The 23138-nt window shown below is 37.9% G+C and overlaps 1 protein-coding gene across 6 annotated transcripts in view; it reads right to left on the reverse strand.

Moving 5' to 3' along the window:
* Positions 1–1108: 1108 nt before the first annotated feature.
* LOC126249051 (biogenesis of lysosome-related organelles complex 1 subunit 3) overlaps positions 1109–23138 on the reverse strand; it is a 69279-nt gene continuing 47249 nt past the window's right edge. For 2 of the 6 annotated variants that reach the window (XM_049950680.1, XM_049950679.1), the window contains exons 4-5: positions 11944–12131; positions 11224–11550 (exon numbers count right to left, since the gene is read on the reverse strand). In XM_049950680.1, coding sequence (XP_049806637.1) covers positions 11464–11550; positions 11944–12131 — 275 coding nt within the window. In that variant the 3' untranslated portion in view covers positions 11224–11463. Of the gene's footprint in view, positions 2559–11223; positions 12132–23138 lie in introns of those variants that run through there. The other 4 variants (XM_049950684.1, XM_049950682.1, XM_049950683.1 and 1 more) reach the window with 4 other exon arrangements.

A 23138-nucleotide genomic window follows, 5' to 3' on the forward strand; every position in this document is an offset into this window, starting at 1 on the left:
TATTCAAGATACAATACTTGAGCTTCCCCAGAACATTATACCATATCTAATAATAACAGACTCAAAATAATTCTTATAAGCAACTTTTCATGAGCCCAAGTCAGTATTTTCACTGCAAATGGAAAACTGCACAATTTATTTTACAGGAAGTCAATATGTGTATTCCAGTTTAAGTTCTTGTACACAATTAGTCCCAGGAATTTTACTGTGTCAGCTTCTTTCATAAGTTGACTGTTATGTTGTATTTTAAGTTCCACACATTTTAAATGTTTGTTTTTGAAATGAAACACACAGATTTTTGCAATGTTCATCTTCAATCCATTTAACTGGAACCAGTTTTCTAAAATATCCAGTGTGCTTATGATGGAACTAAGAATTTTTCCTGCATTGTCATCTTCAATTAAAACAGCAGTATCGTTTGCAAACAAAACCGATGGGAAATTTATATTTGTGGGTAAGTCATTTACATGGAACAGTAACAGGATTGGCCCCAGAATCGATCCTTGAGGCACACCTTTTGATACTATACTCCATTTAGAATAATAATCCACTGCATCTGAAGTGATAGTCACCCTTTGTTTTCTGTTGTGTAAGTATGAAGCGAGCCAATTTAGAGCACTGTACTTAATCCCGTACTTGTCTAGTTTGTAGTTAAGCAAGTCATGGTTCACGGAGTCAAATGCTTTTATGAGATCATGGAAGATACTTGCAACTTTACTCCTCTGATCCAATGATTTGCATATCTTTTCAGTAAAGTTATTCACAGTACCCGAAGTGTTTTTTCCTGGTTCAAACCCAAATTGGTTACTTATAATAATACCATTTTTTACAATAAAATTATTGATCTGGTTTGCAGCTACTTTCTCTAACACTTTTGACAGGACTGGAAGAACAGAAATAGACTGATAGTTTTCCATACCTTCCATTGACCCTTTCTTGAACAGAGGTCTGACTTCAGCATACTTCAAAACATCAGGAAAGCATCCCAGTTCAAACGATTGGTTGACTATTTTAGTTAGAGGAGTTGCTATTATGTCACACACTGATTTAGTAACTTTAGTGGGTATCCCATCCCACACGGTAGAGTTTTTATTTTTTAATGATAATATAACATCTTGCACAACCTTTATTGTGATTTTTTGAAATACATAAGATACTCAGCTTCTTGGTGGAGTCCAAAGGGATGTACTTTACTCTGATACTCTGCTACATCAATATCTGACTTTGCCACATTTATGGAGAATTCATTTAAACACTCTGATATTTGAGTGGGGTTTTCAACAAAGCTATTATCTACTTTAACCCTAGATATTTCATTGCTACTAACTTCAACATCTAACTCTTATTTCACAACAGACCACACTACTTTTGTTTTACTTTTACATTGTACAATGAACTTTTTGTTTGGCATTTGTTTGGCTGTCTTCACGACTTCTTAAAAATAGCTTTATAATGACACACATACCCAGAAAACATCTGTTTTTATTATATTTCAGCTCATTGTGAAGTTTCCTCTTCCTGGCAGTAGAAATTTTTATATCCTGAGTTATCCATTTAAGTTTATTAGTTGTTTTGTTACATGTGGAAAAGTTTCATTAAATATTTCAACACAGGCTACTTAAAAAATTGTTTAAGTTACTATTACACAAAGTACAGCTATTTTAAGTCTATTCAGCTTCTCTTAAATTATTTCTAAATGTAACTTAATTTTTTTCATTGAAGTTCCTTTTACCCTGCTTCCAGGATAGTGATCAGCAGAATCATAAATAGGAGGTCGGTGGAGGCAGTTACATTAATCGAATCAATTGCAGAATTAATGAGTGTTGTGACAGACTAGGTGCAATATTTATAAACTCAAATTAGTTTTTGGGCAAGGAATGTCTAGCCAAGGATGGACTGCATCTAAACAGACTAGGATCGATGACCTTCAGCAAAGTGTTTATGGATGTTTGTAAAATCATTAAAACTAAGGGAAACTAATATTTACTGGAGGGGATGTAAAAGAAAAATACCTGTTAGCTGAAAAGAAATCTGCTAAAGATTGTCTAAAAAATATATGCTTAATATCATTAAAACAAGCAAAAGTTCTTATTTGATGCACTGGAATATAAATGGCTCAAGTTCTAAATCTTCCAGCAGCCTACGCTACAAACTCGACGAGTTACAAATTCTTCTCTCAGAATGTAAAAAAATAAAAATTATTTGTTTAAATGAACACTGCCTTAGCTCTAATACAATAAATATTTTATATAAAATTGAAAACTCGAATGTTGCAACCAGCTATTGCAGGGAGAAAAAAATCTCACAGAGGTTGCTGCATACTCTTGGACTCTTCTATAAGCTATGAAGTGAAAACAGATTTTAATTCTTTAAATAATAATAATGACGTGTGACGAGGGCCTCCCGACGGGTAGACCGCTCGCCTGGTGCAAGTCTTTTGATCTGACGCAACACAACACCCAGTCCCTGAGTGGAGAAAATCTCCGACCCAGCCAGGAATCAAACCCGGGCCCTTAGGATTGACAGTCTGTTGGAAATTCCAGTGCTTTGTAGATAAACTAAAGAAAGAAAAGAAAAAAGTTGTAATAGCAGGAGATTTTAATAAACACTGCAAATGACAAAGAATCAACAACATTTATTGATTCAATTAAAAAGCCTGGGTTTAAACTAAATTTTTCGGAGTTCACCAGAGAAAGTATTCACTCAGCAACATACATTGACAACACTGTAACAAATTACTACTTTGATAATGTAGATAAATTCTGTCTAGACTTAGAACTTTCTGATCACTCAGCCTTATTTGTCTCACTGCCAAAATATGATAAACATAATATAAGAAAAACATATCACAAGAAGTTTCAGTAAAACAAATATTGAAATATTCTATGAGAAACTAATCCACCTAAAGGCAGCATATCACACCAGGGGCACATGTCCATGTTCACAAAGGACATGGTCAGTAATTCAGGTGTGTCCAGTGGAGAGAGACTGAAGAAACTGTGGTGCAGCTCACAGGCACTTAGCACCTTCTAGCAAGCTACTTGCTCACCTCCTGTACTAGCTGACAGATTCATCAAACTGCTGTGGTACTAACTTGGTTTCTGTACACTCCTGAGATTCTTTGTAATTATGCTAGTGACAAACTCTTGTTATGAACTCATTCTAAGTGAGAAGTGAACTGCTTAACCTACAATTATGCTGCTGATCAAAGGACTGTACTTCTGTGTTTTTGTACAGTTCACTGCTTCAATAAAGTGTGGCCTTGTGCCAACAAATGAATCAGAGCATAAAGCATTATTATTCATGTCCATTACACAGTATTTCAAAATTCATAAACTTTCATCCAACAGCACAAAACGGGAATATATTTCAAAATGACGTCAAGTAAGATGAGACTGATACACGACTCGAAAGCGCTCTGAAAGGTTTAGAAAACAATGCAGAAGTAAAAAAAGGAGATGAAGGAAGATACAGAACTCGTAAGTGCCATAAGAACCTGTCTTATAGAATTGAAAACTGCTCAACACGACATGAAAAATGAAAATGAGAAGGTTAGAGGAAGACAAACAGATGACATAAGGAAAGGGCTTCTCTACAGGACAATTGACGACTCCATTCCTCCATGCACTAACAGGAGACAAGCAATGCTTATCAACGGAAGAAATAGTGACACCCTGATACACAGAAACAAACTAGCAACAGCTGGCATCAATGTACATCTCCTGCTTATGTGGCTGAGCCAATATGCAGGCGATGCCCATACAACACAAAACCACAATCGTTGAAAGAGATGGCATAAGAGACATAAAAAGGGTCATGCTATTTATAAAGGATTTTATATCAAATAAGTTAAATGTAATAATAAAGGAGAAAGTAAAAGTGTAAACCAAAATCTGGTGGCAACACATTTAGCAACTCAAAATGAAAACAATGAGACACACAATAAAAACAACGAGGACAATCATCACTGAACAGCAGAGAGTACGTCATCAAACAACAGCACAAACACACAAAGTAGCAAAAGAAATAATCAAGTAAAATCTATCATTGAGACCAGAGCAGATGAAAACAACGATCTTGAATCTGCAGAAAGAAGGGACTGTATCTAGGCAGCCTAAAGAGGAACACCGCTTCAGAAAAGGTTAGAAGCTACCTACAGAGAAAAGGAATTGAAGATATTATAAAATGTGAAGAACCACACATGCAAGCAGACAAAAGGGCATTCAAAATGGGGTTTCCATTCAGATTTCTCAAGGATATAGAACAATTAGAATCTTGGCCACAAGCAGTAAGAATAAGGGGATTTCATTTTCTGACAACACACAACAGTGAAGGAGCAGAACTGCAATACACACACAAATATTCTCTTATGAAACATCAAAAGGTTAAAAAAAGTGATGTTATTCATACCGACAGAGTCACTAGCAAACTATGACACCATCATCCTCACAGAAACTTTTCACCAGAAGATTGTACTATAAAAGGATACTACGGACTTCACTCTTTTGCACCCCAAATCACAGGCAGACCAGCAGAAGCAGTCTCCCGCTTCCTCAAACCATGCCTAGGATCAATAAATGAAGCAATATGAGATGAAAACACTATTATTGTTAAAATAAATTATGTTGCACTAATAGGCATATATCACAACCACAGATGATGGTAGAAGATGAGATTTTAAGAGTAACAAATGTATTAACACAAAGATTGACCAAAGAGTACAGTAGTCTTTGCAGGTGATCTCAACCCAAGAACAGACCAACCAAACACTAAAACAGTTACGATCTTTAAAACGCTACAAGGAGGAAGAGACAGCCTCATCAACAAACTTGACCCGAAAACCTAAATAGCACCACATAGAAGAGGAGGTTAGATGACGGGCAGAATGCACTCAAAGAGACCCATTTGCACTGCTCAAAAAATCAATACCACCAGCAATAAAAGGAATTTCAATGGACACATGGGAAAACTATTCTGAAGTCATCCTAAACCTCCAACACAAGGAAGCAGCCTATGAATACAGTACAACGGAAACAACAGAAAGTCAAACCCCTGTAACAAGACAAGAAATACGCCAAGTGAAAAAGAAAAAAGCCTTCAGGACCAGTGTGTGTGTGTGTGTGTGTGTGTGTGTGTGTGTGTGTGTGTGTGTGTGTGTGTGTAGAACACACCAAGGAATCCTATCACATGATGGAAGACTACTGGTCAGAACTATTCAACAACTGCATGAGCACAAAAAAAAAAAAAAAAAAAAAAAAAAAAAAAAAAAAAAAAAAAAAAAAAAACCACCAGAACAATGGAGAACATCAACGATCCAAATTCTTTTCAAAGATAAAGGAGAAATCTGCAACCCAGACTCGTATAGTGGCATAGGTCTCAAAAAAACATTTTACAAAATTTTCATGGAAATATTAATCAGCAGGTTTACTGCTGAAGTAGATGCCCAAATGCCACAAAACCATTTTGGTTTCAGAAAGAAAGGATGCAGTCTACATGCAGTGAACTGCTTAAAAGAACAAGGGCAAGACTCACTAAGGTACCCAAGGAAAAAATATTTTTTAGTCTTTTTGGACTATAGCAAAGCCTTTGACAGTTAACAGAGAAAGACTTATCTGAAAACTAAGCCTGTTAACTGGTGACACAAACCAAATAACAAAAGTACTTCCAGACATCCTAATATACAACCACATCCAAATGTCTGACGATATCACCATACTCAAGAATCTAGCACAAACACATTGATCAGTCTGACACTGTTCAACATCAGGACAGCAGACATCATGAAGTTTATCACAGACAGCCCAGCAACACTCACACTTTCTGTGGATAACATGGTAATAGGTTCAGAAAATGATGAGCCACAAAAGGCGCTAAACAGACCCAAATCTGTGGGAAATGACCTACAAATAAACTACACCAAATGCAAACAGATGATTTTTCAGAATAGGCAGTAAACTCGTACCAAAAGACATGCTGGCCCTTCAAAACAAAACAGAAACACTGACATTATTCAACATACATGTGAAAGAAAGAGCCACAACAGAAATAAAAGCAATTTACAACATCGAACTGCCTGAAAAACTCTCAATAAAAATGGCAATGAAACTTTAAAATGGCCAAAGCAACTTACAGGATCCACATAATCCTTGACAAACTAAAAGTCAGTGACATAGTAATACTAGAGAAAGTCAAAGCCTACTATATGAAATTAATTGTGACAATCAGGAAGACAGCAACTTCAAGACTTGTTTACATCTTAATGAAAGAAGACATCAGAATGCAGATGCTGCTCCTCACCATCAAGGACTATGAAAGCCCACACCAAATACTCATATAAAAACACAACTCTTTCTGGAACAACATCTATTCAATCGACACCATAATGACAACAGTGGAAATGATAAGCAACACATGGATTCCATCACAAGTTCTGTCGCAACAAGAGATTCCACCAGCCAAACGAAGCATGTGTGAACTGTGCAATGAACACTGTGAAAGATATCGTGCAAAAAACTACAGAAAAACAACAATGCCAATAATAAAACTAAGGCTAAAATAATGTAACTCAGCTTTGTATTTGCACAGTGAGCACATTTTCATTACCAAAAATTTCAAAATGTTATCTGGAGTAACTGTCACATTGTGAACTTAACTTTAAACGCACATTAAATTACAGCATTATTATTTGTTGCAGACATCTGCGTGGCTAAGCCCTATAAGAGTTTCTGCATACATAGTAAATTCTTAATAACTGTACTGATCAAGCCACACTTCATCTCAATGAAAACTCTGGTCAACTGGTACTACTCTCTCTTTTTTTACACACACAGCACAGTATCAACGATATTTTCTTTAAGGAAAATAAATATCATGCCTACTCTTTCATTACAACACTGTTCTAAACTCCATTTGTGACAACTGCACTAAAAGACTGTTCAAAAATCAAAATTCAGAAGCACCTGTGGATTTCTGCGTTCACTTTCATGCCTGAATATTTTGAAGAAAAGGTGAAACACTACATTAGAGATTAGATGGAGGAGCAACGAAACACAGCCACTGAATTTCTAACATTACTTTGATCAAGAAATAAAATTAGTTCTTGTGAAAGCTATGTTTGTTAAAGAATGTGCCAGTAATTTGATTACTATGATCACTTTCAGGGTGTTCAAAATATGCTACTTTGAACTAACTAGATTTCAAGCTAGAACATCTTTAAGTTGACTTCACTACTGTGGGAAAGTACGTTTTGCTGACTAAACAAGCAAAATAAATGAAAAAATACAAATACTGCAGGCAAAGATGAAAGAAATAATCCAAGTAAGTTTTTAACAACCCTAGGTTCCCGATTCATTCACAAGACAATAAGCATGGACTATCATTGATACCATGGTAAAGTGTCTTGTATACACCAGGAATGACAGGTATCAACAGCCTCAACATCTTGTAGGGATTCAAATTTCTTCACAATTTAGTGCAAAAACAAACTTCCACCACACCAGGAAATGTTGACATTGTAAAATATTTACACGCAACAAAACTAAAATGTGACAATTTGCAGTTTTGGCAATCAAGCTGATTTCTTTTTTGTATTCAACTGTAGACAGTAACCAGCTATTTTTCCACTATAGTGGATTGTTGATACGTGGGCAATTACGACCACATTCTCATTCGCACAATTGTTCAGTAGTGTTCAGCTGAGAAACTATTTGCCTCTAATTGTTATTTTTCTTTAATTATTTAGGTTTGTCAAGTTAGACAAATATCATGTTGTGTGCAGTGCCTAGTAAATACAATGTAAATAATATATCCATTTTTCATGTCAATCTAAAACTACAAAGAAAACAATCCTTTCCTGTCCATACTTGTTCCTTGCTTGAATATTTTATGCTGTTTGTACAAAATATCCCAGTCCTACAGTCATGTAATCTTTCAACTAATGCACATCAGTTTACATTTTTCCCTCTTGCAACCCATTCATGAAGTCCTGCTATAGTGGCACAAATTGTCTGAAAATCTACACATTTTGTTTTCTAAAAGTAATAGCTCACCATTCAAAGAAGTGTGTTTCAACAAGGTTGCCAATATCACTGAAGGTGTGTTTATTGTGAAGTTCCACAGACCTTTCCTGTGGTTCAAGAGATTTAATGTTTTTCACTTTACAGATACCTGTATTTGCCCCACTGCCATTGTTTAGCATTTTCAACCTACAATATCTGTTTCATTAGATAAAGTAATTGCTTGTAAGTTTACAATACTGCTTCTGCTGTAGTATGCCTACTGGATGAATTGTCAACTTTGTATTACTGTTTATGAAATTTTCTCTTTATTCTCCTTGTCTCTAGTATGTGGCAGAGTATTTCTATGAATTTACGTGTCCAGCACATATGTCACTAGCAATTTTTTATGGCTCATGAGTGATGGCCACTAAATTTTAAAACAGAGCTAAAATGTTAGATTTGTTTATATGGTTTTGCAATACAACTGTTGTTAATTTCATGTTTTTATTCTACCTCCTAATTCTCATCCCAATAACAATTCATTGTATCCAAATCGTACAAAGCAAAAGGTGAACAGCCAAGATTAACCTCCTAAAGTAACTATTACTGACACAAAACTTTACCTACATTTTTCTAGGTAATTTTATGCTTTTTTGAAAATATATTGCTTTGGCAATTCATTCCTGTGTTTATCTTTAAACTCTAAGGAGATACTGTAGGTGGAAGTGGATGAAAGGTATCATCCCGAGGTAACTCGGGCTCATCAAGAAAATAATTGTTACTACACATTTTTGATTTTAATATACAGATAGATGGTAGATAAGATATACATATGAGAACCACACTGTAGGATGATATCAGAAACTGTTTTGTATACGGTACATTCTGAAGCATGGTGTAACACACAAGAGGACCTGGCACTGAGGGCAGTAGTCTCGTGTTTCTCTCCAGACGCACATCCTACACGTATCCTGCTTCTTGGAGCGAACTCTGCCTTGCTTCCTTGGTACTGGATACAATGCCATTCTCTGATTAGCTTGAGCCACTCCTCCCATTGTGTCGCCGTAGTCAAGCACAAGCTTTGGCTTCATTATTTCCTTTGAACTCTTCTCAGTCTCCACCATACCTGTAATGTGGATAGTTGAACGAAGAACCACATCTTTCTTGTTCTCCTGTTTCAATGCTAGAACTTTTCCTTGCCTTTCAGCTGCAGTTCCCCCCTTTTGTAATTTTTTATTTCAGAGAGATCGTGGCATCTCTTTTTTGGTCATTTTTACTGTTCTGTGACTATCAGTGGATTTAAAAATTAGGAAATCCACTAACTGTGGGGATGTGTAAAAGTTATCTGTCATCAGACAGTAGCCTTGCTTTAGGAGAGGTTTTAAAAGTGTCAAAACAACTTGTGATGACACAGGAAAATCTGTGAAGTCCGCATCCAGCTCTGTCCCTCTTCCTGTGTAAATAATCAGGACCACACATATCCACTAGCTGATTCACAGAGCATGTACTGTACCCAACCCAGTTCACCCTTGTACAAAAGCAAATTTTCAGCCAGCATAATTTCAGGAATATATGAAGTTCTCAATTTATTTTCAAGGTGCTGGTAAACTGACCAAATTTTGTTCAGCTTAGGATTTGGACAATTTGAGGCATTAAACACTTTCTTATCATGAAAATGAAGATACTTTTTGATTCGGCAAAACCTCTTTCAAGACATTATGTCATTGAAAAATGGAATTGATATGCTTGCCCACTGCAACCAGTACATCTGCAATCCAGGGTTCTGAACAACACTTTGTAAAAGGGTCAGAGCAAGGAAAATTGAAAGTTCTTCACATGATGGTAGCAAAACATTGGAGCTGCTGGTTGAAACACGTTGGCTGATATATTTAACTGTTTCCACCTGTATCATTTTCATCAAATCCCTATAAAATAAGTGTTCAAATATTTCAATTTCGTCATCGGAAAAGGAATCGTACTGTGAGGATTTTCAGCAAACAGAAATCTTGTAGAGCATAATCAGTATTATTATCAAAAACATGCCACACTCTCAGCTGAGACCAATCTATATCTGTGTGTTCCTCACATTCTTCCTCACTTGATTAAAGTTCAAAGAGCCATCACCAAATTCTGAAACAAGAATGTCTTCCTATTGCTCTTCCTCATTGGAATAATCACTATTCATTTGAGAAGAATGCAGGCAGATGTAACACTGCAAAAACTGCTCCAAAATACTACAAAACAACATGGTAATGTTTCAACAACTTCATGAGGGGGGGGGGAGAGAGGGAGGGGGAGGGGGGGGGAGGGAGAGAGAGAGAGAGAGAGAGAGAGAGAGAGAGAGAGAGAGAGAGAGAGAGAGAGAGAGAGAGAGAGACTACAAAAAAATGCTAACTAGTGACAGCAAAAGGAACTACAAAAGTTATAATCTGGATGCTGGTGCAGAGACATGCAAAATTAGAAGGCCCGAGTTATCTCTGGATTATATTTCTCAGCAAAACAGTTTAACCTTAGTCATCACAGGATAATCAGTTAGGAGGTATTTAAACCATTATTCATAGTCTGCTTGATACTTTCCACTTGCTCCATCTGCTTATCCCACGGCTCACTTTAAAATTTAGGTAACATCATTATAACGTATAACAAATTTGACTGCAGAGAAGCAACCACCTCTCACTTGCTCTGCTATTAGCTCTCTACTGATAATATTTTTAACCATCACATACCACCCACTTGTAATTTCCCCTTATGTGTGCCTTTCAAAATATTTCTCCTTTAGCAATACAATACCTAATGTACATACTGTCTCCACTCTTGGTAATATACACATTTTGAATACAAGCAGTCTTCTTTGTAATAATGTGTTAAATGATATACATGCCTTTCCTGTATGTCTCTATGGAAATATGGGTCTTTCTGAGAAAGCCATTGAATACTTTCAATGAAAACTAAATTGTTTCATTTTTCATAAAGCACAGTTCCCACCTTTATTTTTATATCCCTCTGCAGAATAAAAGTACTCTTAATTTCTTGCCATTGCATTTAAGAACATCCACTGTAGTTTGTTAAGAGATGTTTAAAAGGTACATGGTCCCCAAATTGTGGAAGTAATTATCCAATATCTGTAAATTCATTTCTCTATTTACGATGGTTGAACAAAAAGTAATGCCTCCACCTTCGTTAATCGGGTTTGGATGGGAATATTTTAATAAATCAAATGCAGAAATAATCCTTAGAATGTGATCTTTAATTACTAATATTCACTTTTCAACATAATCACCTTCAATTGTCCTTGGGTGGCTGAATGGATTTGTTCCACATCACATAACAAATTTGATGGTGGGTACCATATACTAAATAAACTTTTTGAATTAGAATCTTTTAGGCCCAAAGTAAGAACAGTACTAAGTCCAACTCTTTTCAGCAGTCTAGTCCAGATGAGAAAATTGTCATCACCTTCATCGTGTCAAGATATTAGCTCCCACCAAAAAGAAATCACATTTGCTTCACACCGGATACTAGGATCTTCGATTGGCAATGCATAACCCAACACCTGTTTTAGGAAAACTCTTGGTAAACCGTAAGTGCAAAATATGTATTATGATTACAGGGTCAGTGTTTTACATATCTGTTAGATCTTTGCAACAGTGAAACCATGTTTATTAATTACAACACGTAAGTGCTATTTCATAAGAACATAAAGAAAAATATATCTTTATCAAGCAGCTGACATGCACTTGTTAGTTAATACAGCTTATTCTTCTAAAATTAATTTAACCCCCCCACACACACACACACACACAGAGAGAAAGAGAAAGAGAGAGAGAGAGAGAGAGAGAGAGAGAGAGAGAGAGAGAGAGAGTTTTTCACACCCGTTATTTCATCATAGTTATTCCTGTTCACACTGCTGCACGTAAATTTGAGGTATAAAGGCAGAAGTGCTTACTGCTGCTATTTTAGTATGCAGCTGAGTGAGATGCGACTGTAATATATGAAGAGATGTAGCTGCTTCTTGAAGTTGTACCTGCGATCTGAGAAGTTGTTGGTTTGTCAAGTTCAGATCTCTGCCTGCACTTGTGAGAGTGCTGTATGCAAACTCTGATATATTCTTATAGAGTGAAATGTTACGTTCACCTGAAACAATAAATTTTGAAGCATTGTGCTGTAAATTTTATTACACTCAATTCTACAAAATTAATTTTTTTACTATCAGTCAATACTTGTCCCTTCAGAATTCATGTTTCTGTAATTATATTATCACTGGCTGCATTTCCTTTAACCCAACATCAAATTTCAACTGAAATATTCTACATTTACAAAACAGTTTTTTGTAACAACTAATATTGTCCACAACCTTGTGAGCCTACAGCCACAGTTATAAAATTTATCAATATAACAATGCAATGACTAACATGAAATTATAGAATATTTTCCCTAAATGCCATTTCACATCTGAACAGAGTTTCTTTATGAATGCAGATGGTATGATTTAAATGACCAACAGCCTAACAGATAATAATGACAAAGGTAACGAAATACACAGTATGGTACTTTGAAGCTGCTCACAATTCACACACAATTTTAAAAATGTTGAAGGATAGCCAATATATTTTAAGAGATAAAAACTGTTGTTCATGGGTGAAGCATTTCACAATTAAGAGTTTCCATCTAGACATTTTAAAATACAGAACAAAGATCAAAAAAATAAATAAAAATAAGAAACCAGGTTGAGTTCAGATGACATTTTACTTTTTTCATAGTATGTTGATAGGCAAGGCCTACATTTGCGACTTGACATCTTTATAGGCAGCACCAAAGTGTTGCACGGAAAACACTAAATGGCATGATTCTGTTGCAAAGTGAGCCAATTGAAGCATGTGGGTCTCTTCAGATATTGGGAGAGCTAAGGCTGCGGTGATGCATTTGGTATCTCTCACACCAAGAAAAGTATTCCAGCAACTGATAGTAGATACAATGAAATCTACATTGTCATATATATTGACACCATGTTACACTTGGGCAAGCTCTTCAGTATGGTAGACAACTCCAGCTGTTGAGCTTTTTTACTTAAAAGTGCACCTAACAACTGCAAATAGGAACTCAATAAAATGAAAGTATCTCCATTATATCAAAACCAGATCAGTGATGTTACTTTTTCTACTCACATTAGAGAACAGGACAGAAATTCAGGAAAGATACTCTGCTTGTAAACTGAAAAGCGAGCAGCAATCACGGTAGGGGGAAGTTACCTTTCCTATAAGAATCCTGCTGCTGCTGCTGCCGCCGCTGCTGTACAGGATCACTTAAGAACCAACTTATGTAGATGATGTCCATGTGTGTTTCTTGCATTAGTATTCCTATAAGAATCCTGCTGCTGCTGCTGCTGCTGCTGCTGCTGCTGCCGCCGCCGCCGTACAGGATCACTTAAGAACCAACTTATGTAGATGATGTCCATGTGTGTTTCTTGCATTAGTATTATTAGTAACTCTTGTCTTGTATTCCATGTACTGTTAGCGCATTTTGTAGAAAATAACTCACCGGACACATATGTGCACTATGTTGCCAGTGATTCGTAAGGCGCACGGCAGAAGGCTTGGTATAACTTTGTGAAGCACCTGGTAGTTGCTTCTTGTGGTTTAGTGGGATAGATATGAATTGGGAGTCACCTGCTGGTTGTTTTGTTTGCAGGCCTATCCAGGATGGAACTGCACGAAAACAATCTGGCAACCTTCGCTCACATTTCTACCCTCCACTCTGTTGCAACCCCAGAACACAATTTATCTCTTAATTTGGTCCTACTGCACTTAGATGTGGCACACACTGAATATTTGTTTTCAACCTATTTTATTTAAAAATAAACATTTATTTTATACAATCAATAATATTTTTAATAATCTGTTTTTTGCATCCCCTGCAATGCAGGAACAGGATTTTTATTACGTTTTTCATGGCACTCCCTCCTGCCACAGCAAAATAAAAAATTAAAAAAAACTGTAGTTATATGAATTTTTTCTGCTAATTTCCCTCATTGACTGGACTATGTTACCTACTCTGTTTATAATTATTTCAAATATAACAATGCAATCACAAATCAAATGCACTTATATTGCGTATTGCAGACTGTCTAGTAATGATCATTGGATACAGATGTGGCTCGCCGCAGTCCATACATAAATTCCAGGAATGTTCCCACCAACATTTACAAAAGCTGGCATTAACTTGGGGTATTTATTTACATTTTTCTACCTTAAGTCCTCAAGTGAATGCCTTTTGCAAATGCCAGAAATTATAATAATAAAAGAATTGGAACTAACAACTCCGTGTCACATAATGAACTTATCATATTACATCTGTTTTATAAATATACACTATGTGATCAAAAGTATCCGGACACCCCAAAAAACATATATTTTTCATATTAGGTGCATTGTGCTGCCACCTACTGCCAGATACTCCACATCAGCAACCTCAGTAGTCATTAAACATGGTGAGAGCAGAATGAGGCGCTCTGCGGAACTCATGGTCTATAAACGTGATCAGGTGATTGAGTGTCAGTTGTGTCATAAGTCTGTATGCGAGAGTTCCACACACCTAAACATCCCTATGTCCACTGTTTCCGATGTGATAGTGAAGTGGAAACGTGAAGGGACACGTACCCGCCGACAGTTGAAGAGGGTCGTATTATGTAATAGGCAGACATCTATCCACACCCTCACACGGGAATTCGAAACTGCATCAGGATCCACTGCAAGTACTATGAAAGTTAGGCGGGAGGTGAGAGAGCTTGGATTTCATGGTTGAGTGGCTGCTCATAAGCCACACATCATGCCGGTAAATGCCAAACAACACCTCACTTAGTGTAAGGAGCGTAAACATTGGACGATTAAATATTGGAAAAACCACGTGTGGAGTAATGAATCACAGTACACAATGTGGTGATCCGATGGCAGGGTGTGGGTATGGCGAATGCCCAGTGAATGTTATCTGCCAGCGTGTGTAGTGCCAACAGTAAAATTCGGAGGCGGTGGTGCTATGGTGTGGTCGTGTTTTTCAGGGAGGGGGCTTGCATCTCTTGTTGTTTTGCATGACACTATCACAGCAAAGGCCTACATTAATGTTTTAAACACCTTCTTGTTTCCTACTGTCGAATAGCAATTCGGGGATGGCGACTGGAGCTTTCAACACAATCGAGCACCTATTCATAATGCAAGGCCTGTGGTGGAGTGGTTACACGACACTAACATCCCTGTAATAGACTGGCCTGCACAGAGTCCTGACCTGAATCCTATAGAACACCCTTGGGATACTTTGGAATGCCGACTTCATGCCAGGTCTCACCAACTGACATTGATACCTCTCCACAGTGCATCACTCCATGAAGAATGGGCTGTCATTCCCCAAGAAACCTTCCAGCACCTGACTGAATGTATGCCTGCAAGAGCGGAAGCTGTAATCAAGGTTAAGGGTGGACCAACACCATATTGAATTCCAGCAAACTTTTAAGTCATTTTCAGCTAGGTGTCTGGATACTTTTGATCAAATAGTGTACAAAACAGTTCACACGTAATGCTTCATTCTCAGTCACAATGGAAACAATATCATAGTATTTCAGAACTGCCACTTAAAATTCTTTGAGTAAATATAAACATCCTACCACAATTTTTTAAATTTTGTGTTGAAATCATTTCCCTTACATGTTCTGTGTCTTTGATAGCCAAATCAATAGCCAATTTGATAACCAAATCAAACCACTGATTTACAAGTTTCAAGATATTATTTTAGTTATTTGTGGAACACAATCATAGACTGTTCTTGGGTTCTGATCATGTGCAGAATTGCATAAATTTCCTCCAACTTGTTGACCCACAAAAATTAAATACAAACAGGAAGAAAGAACATTTTTTGAAGTAATTCTGCTTATATCACAAATAAAGGACAATTAAATGAAAACAAGACAGACTATACAATCAACATGTGGCTGACGTCGGTAACTGAGGTAGCTGCATGTACGGAAGTGCCCTCTACTGAGACTCAGGAAGGAACAGTGCAAACATTCACTGCTGTGCCACTTGTCTGTTAGGCACGCTTGACATGAGGTGGAACTGTCGTGTGTGCATCCTACTTAAGTATGGAGGCCAGGCCGGAAAGAGGAACAGCAAGGTGTAGTACCGTTTCTGACTCTGAAAGGCGTGTCAGGAACTGAAATTCATGCCCAAATGTCTGCTGTGTATGACAAACACAGTATGTCACACACACATGTGTTTGCAGGGAATAAATAATTTCGAGAAGGTTGGGTGTCGTTTAAAGATACCAGACAACCAGGATGCGCTCATTGTGTCATTACCCCTCCTGTCACTGCTATAGTTGATGCTGCCATCAGTAACGACTGACAGAGGACAGTGGAAGACATTCAGTTCATTGTGGGCATCAGTCACAGTACTGTTCATGTCATCATGACAGTGTGTCTCAAGTTTCCAAAAATCTGTGCATAGTGGATTCCCCTCATCCTCATGGAGCATAATTTGAACAAAATGTCGACACCACTGCAGTACCTGGAACACTATCATGATGAAGAGTATTATTTCCTGTCCTGTATAGTCACAGGAGATGAAACACTTTGTCATCATTTTGAGCTGGAGAGCAAGCGTCAGAGCCAAAAGTGAAAGTACAAGATTCGGCTCCACTGAAAAATCTGAAGCCAGGCACACCAGCTCTGCGAAAGTCACAATGACCTTTTTCTTTGACTGCAGAGGCCCACTGCTCATTGACTTTCTGGAACACAGTGTCGCATTTAACCCTCTGACAGTGGACAATTTTTAACTTTACCATACAAAATAACAGGGCATTTTTATTCTATCAGCAGAATAGTTGCAAGGACAAAATTAGAGAAATGTAACACGAAAACCAAAAAGTTATTTTAGAGCTGACTTTTAATTGACACTTAAAGAAAATAATGCGAGAAATGTGATATCTCACTGAACATTATAAAAGCAGAAGAAACACACACAAATTTTCTGAGTGTTGTATATCTCAAAGCAAGGTTCCATACACAAGCCTAGGAATATGGTTATGAAATTGCTAGCATGAGAAGATACATGTAAAAGTATGCGAGAGATACTGGAAAATATATAAAATGTGACTCCCATATTTTCAAGTGGAGAAAATAGTGTCCTCTGATGTTCAAGAGCAATAGGAAAGGATTTAATGGCAAAATCGCACCCAACAATGTTCAAAAGCAACAGATATGCAAGCAGAACAGAAATTAAGTCCAACATGATAATCACAGGCCCCACAAAATTAATGATAAAAAGTTAAAAGCAATTGTCCATGTTGCCTGCAACTGGAGTGTTAACATACAGTGGTATGTGGATGCTTTGCAGAAACTGAAGCACACCCCCTAGTCCAAATGCCCAAGAATGTTTATGGATGGCATCATTTGTCGCACAATAATGCCTACCCCCATGCTGCCTAGGTTGTTTTGACTATGGTGCACAATCTTCACTGGAAAACCCTCCATACAATCCCAATCTCTTCCCATGCAGTGTCTGTATTTTTCAAGCCCTCAAGAAAGACATTTGTGGCTGCCGATTTGCTTCAAATGAAGAGATACCTGCCCAGGTACAACCACGGTTCTGGAGGGAACTGCAAACAGTTATGATGATTACTTTTGAAATACTACACAGTTTACTTACTTTTTTCTATGTGTCTTATTTTCATTTGACTGCTCCTTATATAAGGTCTTACTGCCCTTTTCTTCAACAGCAATATTCTGTTGAAGTATATGTCCAAAAGTAAATAAAATGGATTGTGAGTTGGTAATCTGTGGTGACTTCAATATTGATTCCCTCACAAATAGTGAAAATAGGTAGACCATTTTGAACCTATAATTTAAAGGCTGAAGTACAAGCTGCTACCCGAGCAACAGAAACTTGCCAAACGGCTCTAGATCAGTTTCAAGTCAAGAAGAGGTTACATAATGCCTCACTAAAAATTTTCAATGCAGGTTTTAGTGACTGTCTTGCTCAAATATTAAGCATAAAAGTACAAGGCAGTATTATTAACAACATGTCTTTCAGAACCACATGTAGAAGTTATAATCAGCATAATGTAAACTACTTCAACAGCTTGTTACAGAGAGCAAAATGGTCAGAACTGTACAAAATGAATGATATAAATGAAAAATTGAACGCTTTCATTGATAAACTAGCCCATTTCTTTGAAACTGCATTCCCACTGAAAACATCAACCATACGGGGCAACTCTAGAACAAACAGCTGGATCACAAGGGGAATAAGGGTTTCAAACCAGAAGAAAAAACTACAGGGTTATTACAAATGATTGAAGCGATTTCACAGCTCTACAATAACTTTATTATTTGAGATATTTTCACAATGCTTTGCACACACATACAAAAACTCAAAAAGTTTTATTAGGCATTCACAAATGTTCGATATGTGCCCCTTTACTGATTCGGCAGGCATCAAGCCGATAATCAAGTTCCTCCCACACTCGGCACAGCATGTCCCCATCAATGAGTTCGAAAGCATCGTTGATGCGAGCTCGCAGTTCTGGCACGTTTCTTGGTAGAGGAGGGTTAAACACTGAATCTTTCACATAACCCCACAGAAAGGAATCACATGGGGTTAAGTCGGGAGAGCATGGAGGCCATGACATGAATTGCTGATCATGATCTCCACCACGACCGATCCATCGGTTTTCCAATCTCCTGTTTAAGAAATGCCGAACATCATGATGGAAGTGCGGTGGAGCACCATCCTGTTGAAAGATGAATTCGGCGCTGTCGGTCTCCAGTTGTGGCATGAGCCAACTTTCCAGCACATCAGCGGGCTACGCGTGAAACTTGCACGCATGCGTTCAACCGTTTTTTCGCTCACTGCAGGCCGACCCGTTGATTTCCCCTTACAGAGGCATCCAGAAGCTTTAAACTGCGCATACCATGGCCGAATGGAGTTAGCAGTTGGTGGATCTTTGTTGAACTTCGTCCTGAAGTGTCGTTGCACTGTTATGACTGACTGATGTGAGTGCATTTCAAGCATGACATACGCTTTCTCGTCTCCTGTCGCCATTTTGTCTCACTGCGCTCTCGAGCGGTCTGGCGGCAGAAACCTGAAGTGCGGCTTCAGCCGAACAAAATGTTATGAGTTTTTCTACGTATCTGTAGTGTGTCGTGACCATATGTCAATGAATGGAGCTACAGTGAATTTATGAAATTGCTTCAATCATTTGTAATAGCCCTGTACTTCATGAAATATGTAACTCAAAAAATTCCTCACCTGAAGTATGCACATACTATAAAAAATACTCCAAAATATTAAGAAAAATAATAAAAGCAGCAAAAATAATGCATAATGATGAATTCATTTATAATTCAGCTAATAAACCAAAGGCTATGTTGGGTGTTACAAAAAAAGAATCTGGAGAATACAAACAATTTTGCTAAAATATAACACTATCACATAAAAATAAAAAAGTAGCAAACCCCTTAGAAGTAGCCAACACATTTAACAACTTTTTCACGGATGTTGCTGATAATATGTTACAATCAAACTTTAAGAGCACCCAGGAAAATGAATATAAAATAAGTGCATGTAGAGGATCAATGTATGTCAGTTCTGTTTCAGAAGATGAAGTAGCTAAAGCAATAAAAGGACTAAAAAATTCCAAGTCTACAGGCAGTGACAGTATACCTGCAACAGTATTAAAGAAGAGCGCATCAAACCTAATTGAAATACTCACACACTTATGTGAATGCTCACTTCAGGAAGGCACTTTCCCCAATGTATTGAAAACATCAAAGTTATTCCTGTATATAAAAAAGGTGATAAAGACAATGTAAATAACTACAGACCCATCACAATTTTCTCCTGCATCTCTAAAATACTAGAAAAAGTTGTGTATGACAATCTAATGAAATTTATAAATAAAAACAGCATCCTATGTAATGAACAACATGGATTCAGAAACAAAACGTCAATGACAACTGCTATTTACGAGTGCATCAATTCCATCCTCAACCATGGACAAAAAGCAAGAATTAATAGGAGTATTTGTTTACTTGTCAAAAGCTTTTGACATAGTGGATCATAAAATTCTGCTATCAATGCTTGAAAGATACGGTATTCGAGGCCTGTCCAGCAAATGGATCAGTTTCTTCCTGACTAATCTAAAGCAGACAGTGTGCATCAAATCACACAAATATTTAACTAAAAACTGTATCTGAACACTTATCCGACTACAATTAAATGTGGTGTACCCCAAGCATCAGTAATGGGACCCCTTTTGTACATAAATGATCTAAACTTAAATGTTGATGCACAAAAAACAATCATATTTGCAGATGACACCATGATTCTGCTAAAAGGAAGACAACACTGATCAGTTACAGCAGACAGTAAATGTGGCCGTGAAACAACTTAGCAGCTGGGCACAGAGTAATCAACTAGTAATAAATAGTAAAAAAACCATTGCACTAAAATTCTACAATGTTCCTAACAAGTCTCTATTGATGACAAACCAGTTGGTAACAATACTGAAACAAAATTCTTAGGACTTTGGCTGCAGAGCAATGTCAGATGGACTAAGCATACGGAATATCTCAATGCAGAACTGAGCAAAACATGTTACCTTCTTTGCTCATTAAAATCATGCTGTAGTGAGAAAACAGTAATGAATGCATATCATGCCTACTTTCATTCTCATCTTAGATATGGGGTCACCTTCTGGCGAAACTCTAAAACAGCTAATAGCACTTTTGAACTACAAAAAAAGGGTCATTAGAATCTTGTTTGGGTGCCAGCCTAAAGACTCTTGTAAACCTCTGTTTAAGAAATCTGGTATTCCTCCATTACCATGTTTATACATTATGGAAAACCTTTTGTTCTGTAAATTAAATGTAATAAGTAAGAAGTGCAGACTGCAAAAAAACTGTGATACACATGATGACTTTACCAGACAAAACAGAAACTTACATATAACTCAAATCAGCACAGCTCTGTGCCAAAAAGGTACGTTTCACATGGGAGTTAAGCATTATAACAAACTTCCTGAAAACATAAAAGCTATTACAGAGGTCAATATCTTTGGAGCATCTCTAAAGTCATATTTACAGCATCACTACTTTTACTCCATTGAAGAATATTTAAACTTACAAAGTGTGTTATATAAAAACTTATGTATAAAGTGTATTATTGTAACCGTAAATACATATGCCTAGAAATGGCTTTCAGTTTTATATTTATAACTTGACTTGTCCAATGTCTTATGCATAAGTTGCTTTGTAGACAACACGACCAATAAATACTATAACTCAATCCCTTAGTCAGGGTATAAACAGCCAAATAATATAAAATATATAATGTATGCCTATGGACATGTTTTGATAGCTCGCTAAAGAGATGTAAGACAACTAATTTTTCCACAAACAAAATTAATATGGTTCATCCACTGAACATTTTCATCCACACAATGCCAAGAAATTACAATGTACCACTTTTGGTTGCTTATGTAGTACAAGCATAACTAACAATTGTGTTTTTTTTGTTATGGTTTTAGGGCGCAAAACTGCTACGGTCATTAGCGCTCGGTCTGTGACTAAGGAGGAGAAAAAAAAAAAAAAAAAAAAAGAAAGAAAGAACTGGAAACCAGCAGCAATGGGAGCGAAACTCAAAAAATTGGGGAAACTAAAAACAGAAGGAAAGCTAAAAAAACCACTATAGAAGGGGGGCTGTTTGTCCCCAAAAAGAGCTTCAAATGACTGACGTCATCTCACTGGCACTAATAAACTCGAGAACGCGATCGGCTGAGCGCGCGTCATCTGCTAAAATGGAAGATATATCAGGCGACAGCTGTAAACAGGCGCGTAACGGAGTAAAATAGGGGCACTCAAGTAAAAGGTGTCTCACCATCCACAGCTGAGAGCAGTGGGGACAGAGTGGGGGAGGATCGCCACTTAAAAGATTTCGATGGCTAAAAAGACAGTGCCCTATCCGGAGTCTAGTTAAAATTACCTCCTCCGACGACGAGCTCGGGAGGAAGAGGTCCAAGCACAGGGAAGAGGTTTCACGTCCCGCAATTTATTATTGGGAAGTGTCGACCAATGTGCGTGCCATAAAAGGGCAACATGATGACATAAAACACTCCGCCGATCGGCGAAGGGAATCATGCAAATAGCTGGCTGAAGAAGAGAGATTGCAGCCTTGGCCACTATATCGGCTGCCTCATTTCCACAGATACCAACATGTCCCTGGGATCCAGAGAAACGCCACAGAGACGTCCCCCAAGTGGAGCAAGTGGAGGCAGTCCTGAATTTGGTGGACCAAAGGGTGGACAGGGTAGAGAGCTTGGAGACTGAGGAGAGAGCTGAGCGAATCTGAGCAGATAACATACTGTATCCGCTGATGGCGATGGATGTATTGGACAGCCTGGAGAACAGCATAAAGCTCCGCAGTAAAAACCGAACACTGGTCGGGAAGCCGAAATCGATTGGGGGTGTCGCCAATAATATAGCCACTCCCAACTGCAAACGATGGTTTTGAGCCATCAGTGTAAATAAATGTGGCATCATTCATTTGTGCGCATAGAGCAGCAAATGCCCGATGATAAACAAGAGAAGGGGTACCATCCTTGGGAAACTGACAAAGGTCACTGAGCAGGCAGGTCCGGGGCCGGAGTCAAGGCGGTGCTGTACCCCAAGTTGTCAAGAAAGTTTTAGGAAAGTGGAAGGAAAGAGAATGGAACAGTTGACGGAAGCAGACTCCCGGTGGTAGCAGGGAGGAAGGGTGGCCTGCATACCCTAAATCCAAGGAGGTGTCGAAAAAAATGTCATGGGCCGGATTAGCAGGCATAGAAGACAGATGGCTAGCATAACAACTCAGAAGGACAGCTCGCCGATTGGACAGCGGAGGTTCAGCAGTCTCAGCATAAAGGCTTTCCACAGGGCTGGTGTAAAAAGCTCCAGACACTAAACGTAATCCACGGTGGTGGACAGAGTCGAGACGCCGAAGAACAGACGGCCGAGCAGAGGAGTAAACTATGCTTCCATAGTCCAATTTCGAGCACACTAAGGCGTGATAGAGGCGGAGAAGGACCACTCGGTCCGCTCCCCAGGAGGTGCCATTCAGG

The sequence above is a fragment of the Schistocerca nitens genome, chromosome 3 (assembly GCF_023898315.1).
Source record: "Schistocerca nitens isolate TAMUIC-IGC-003100 chromosome 3, iqSchNite1.1, whole genome shotgun sequence".
NCBI lineage: Eukaryota > Metazoa > Arthropoda > Insecta > Orthoptera > Acrididae > Schistocerca > Schistocerca nitens.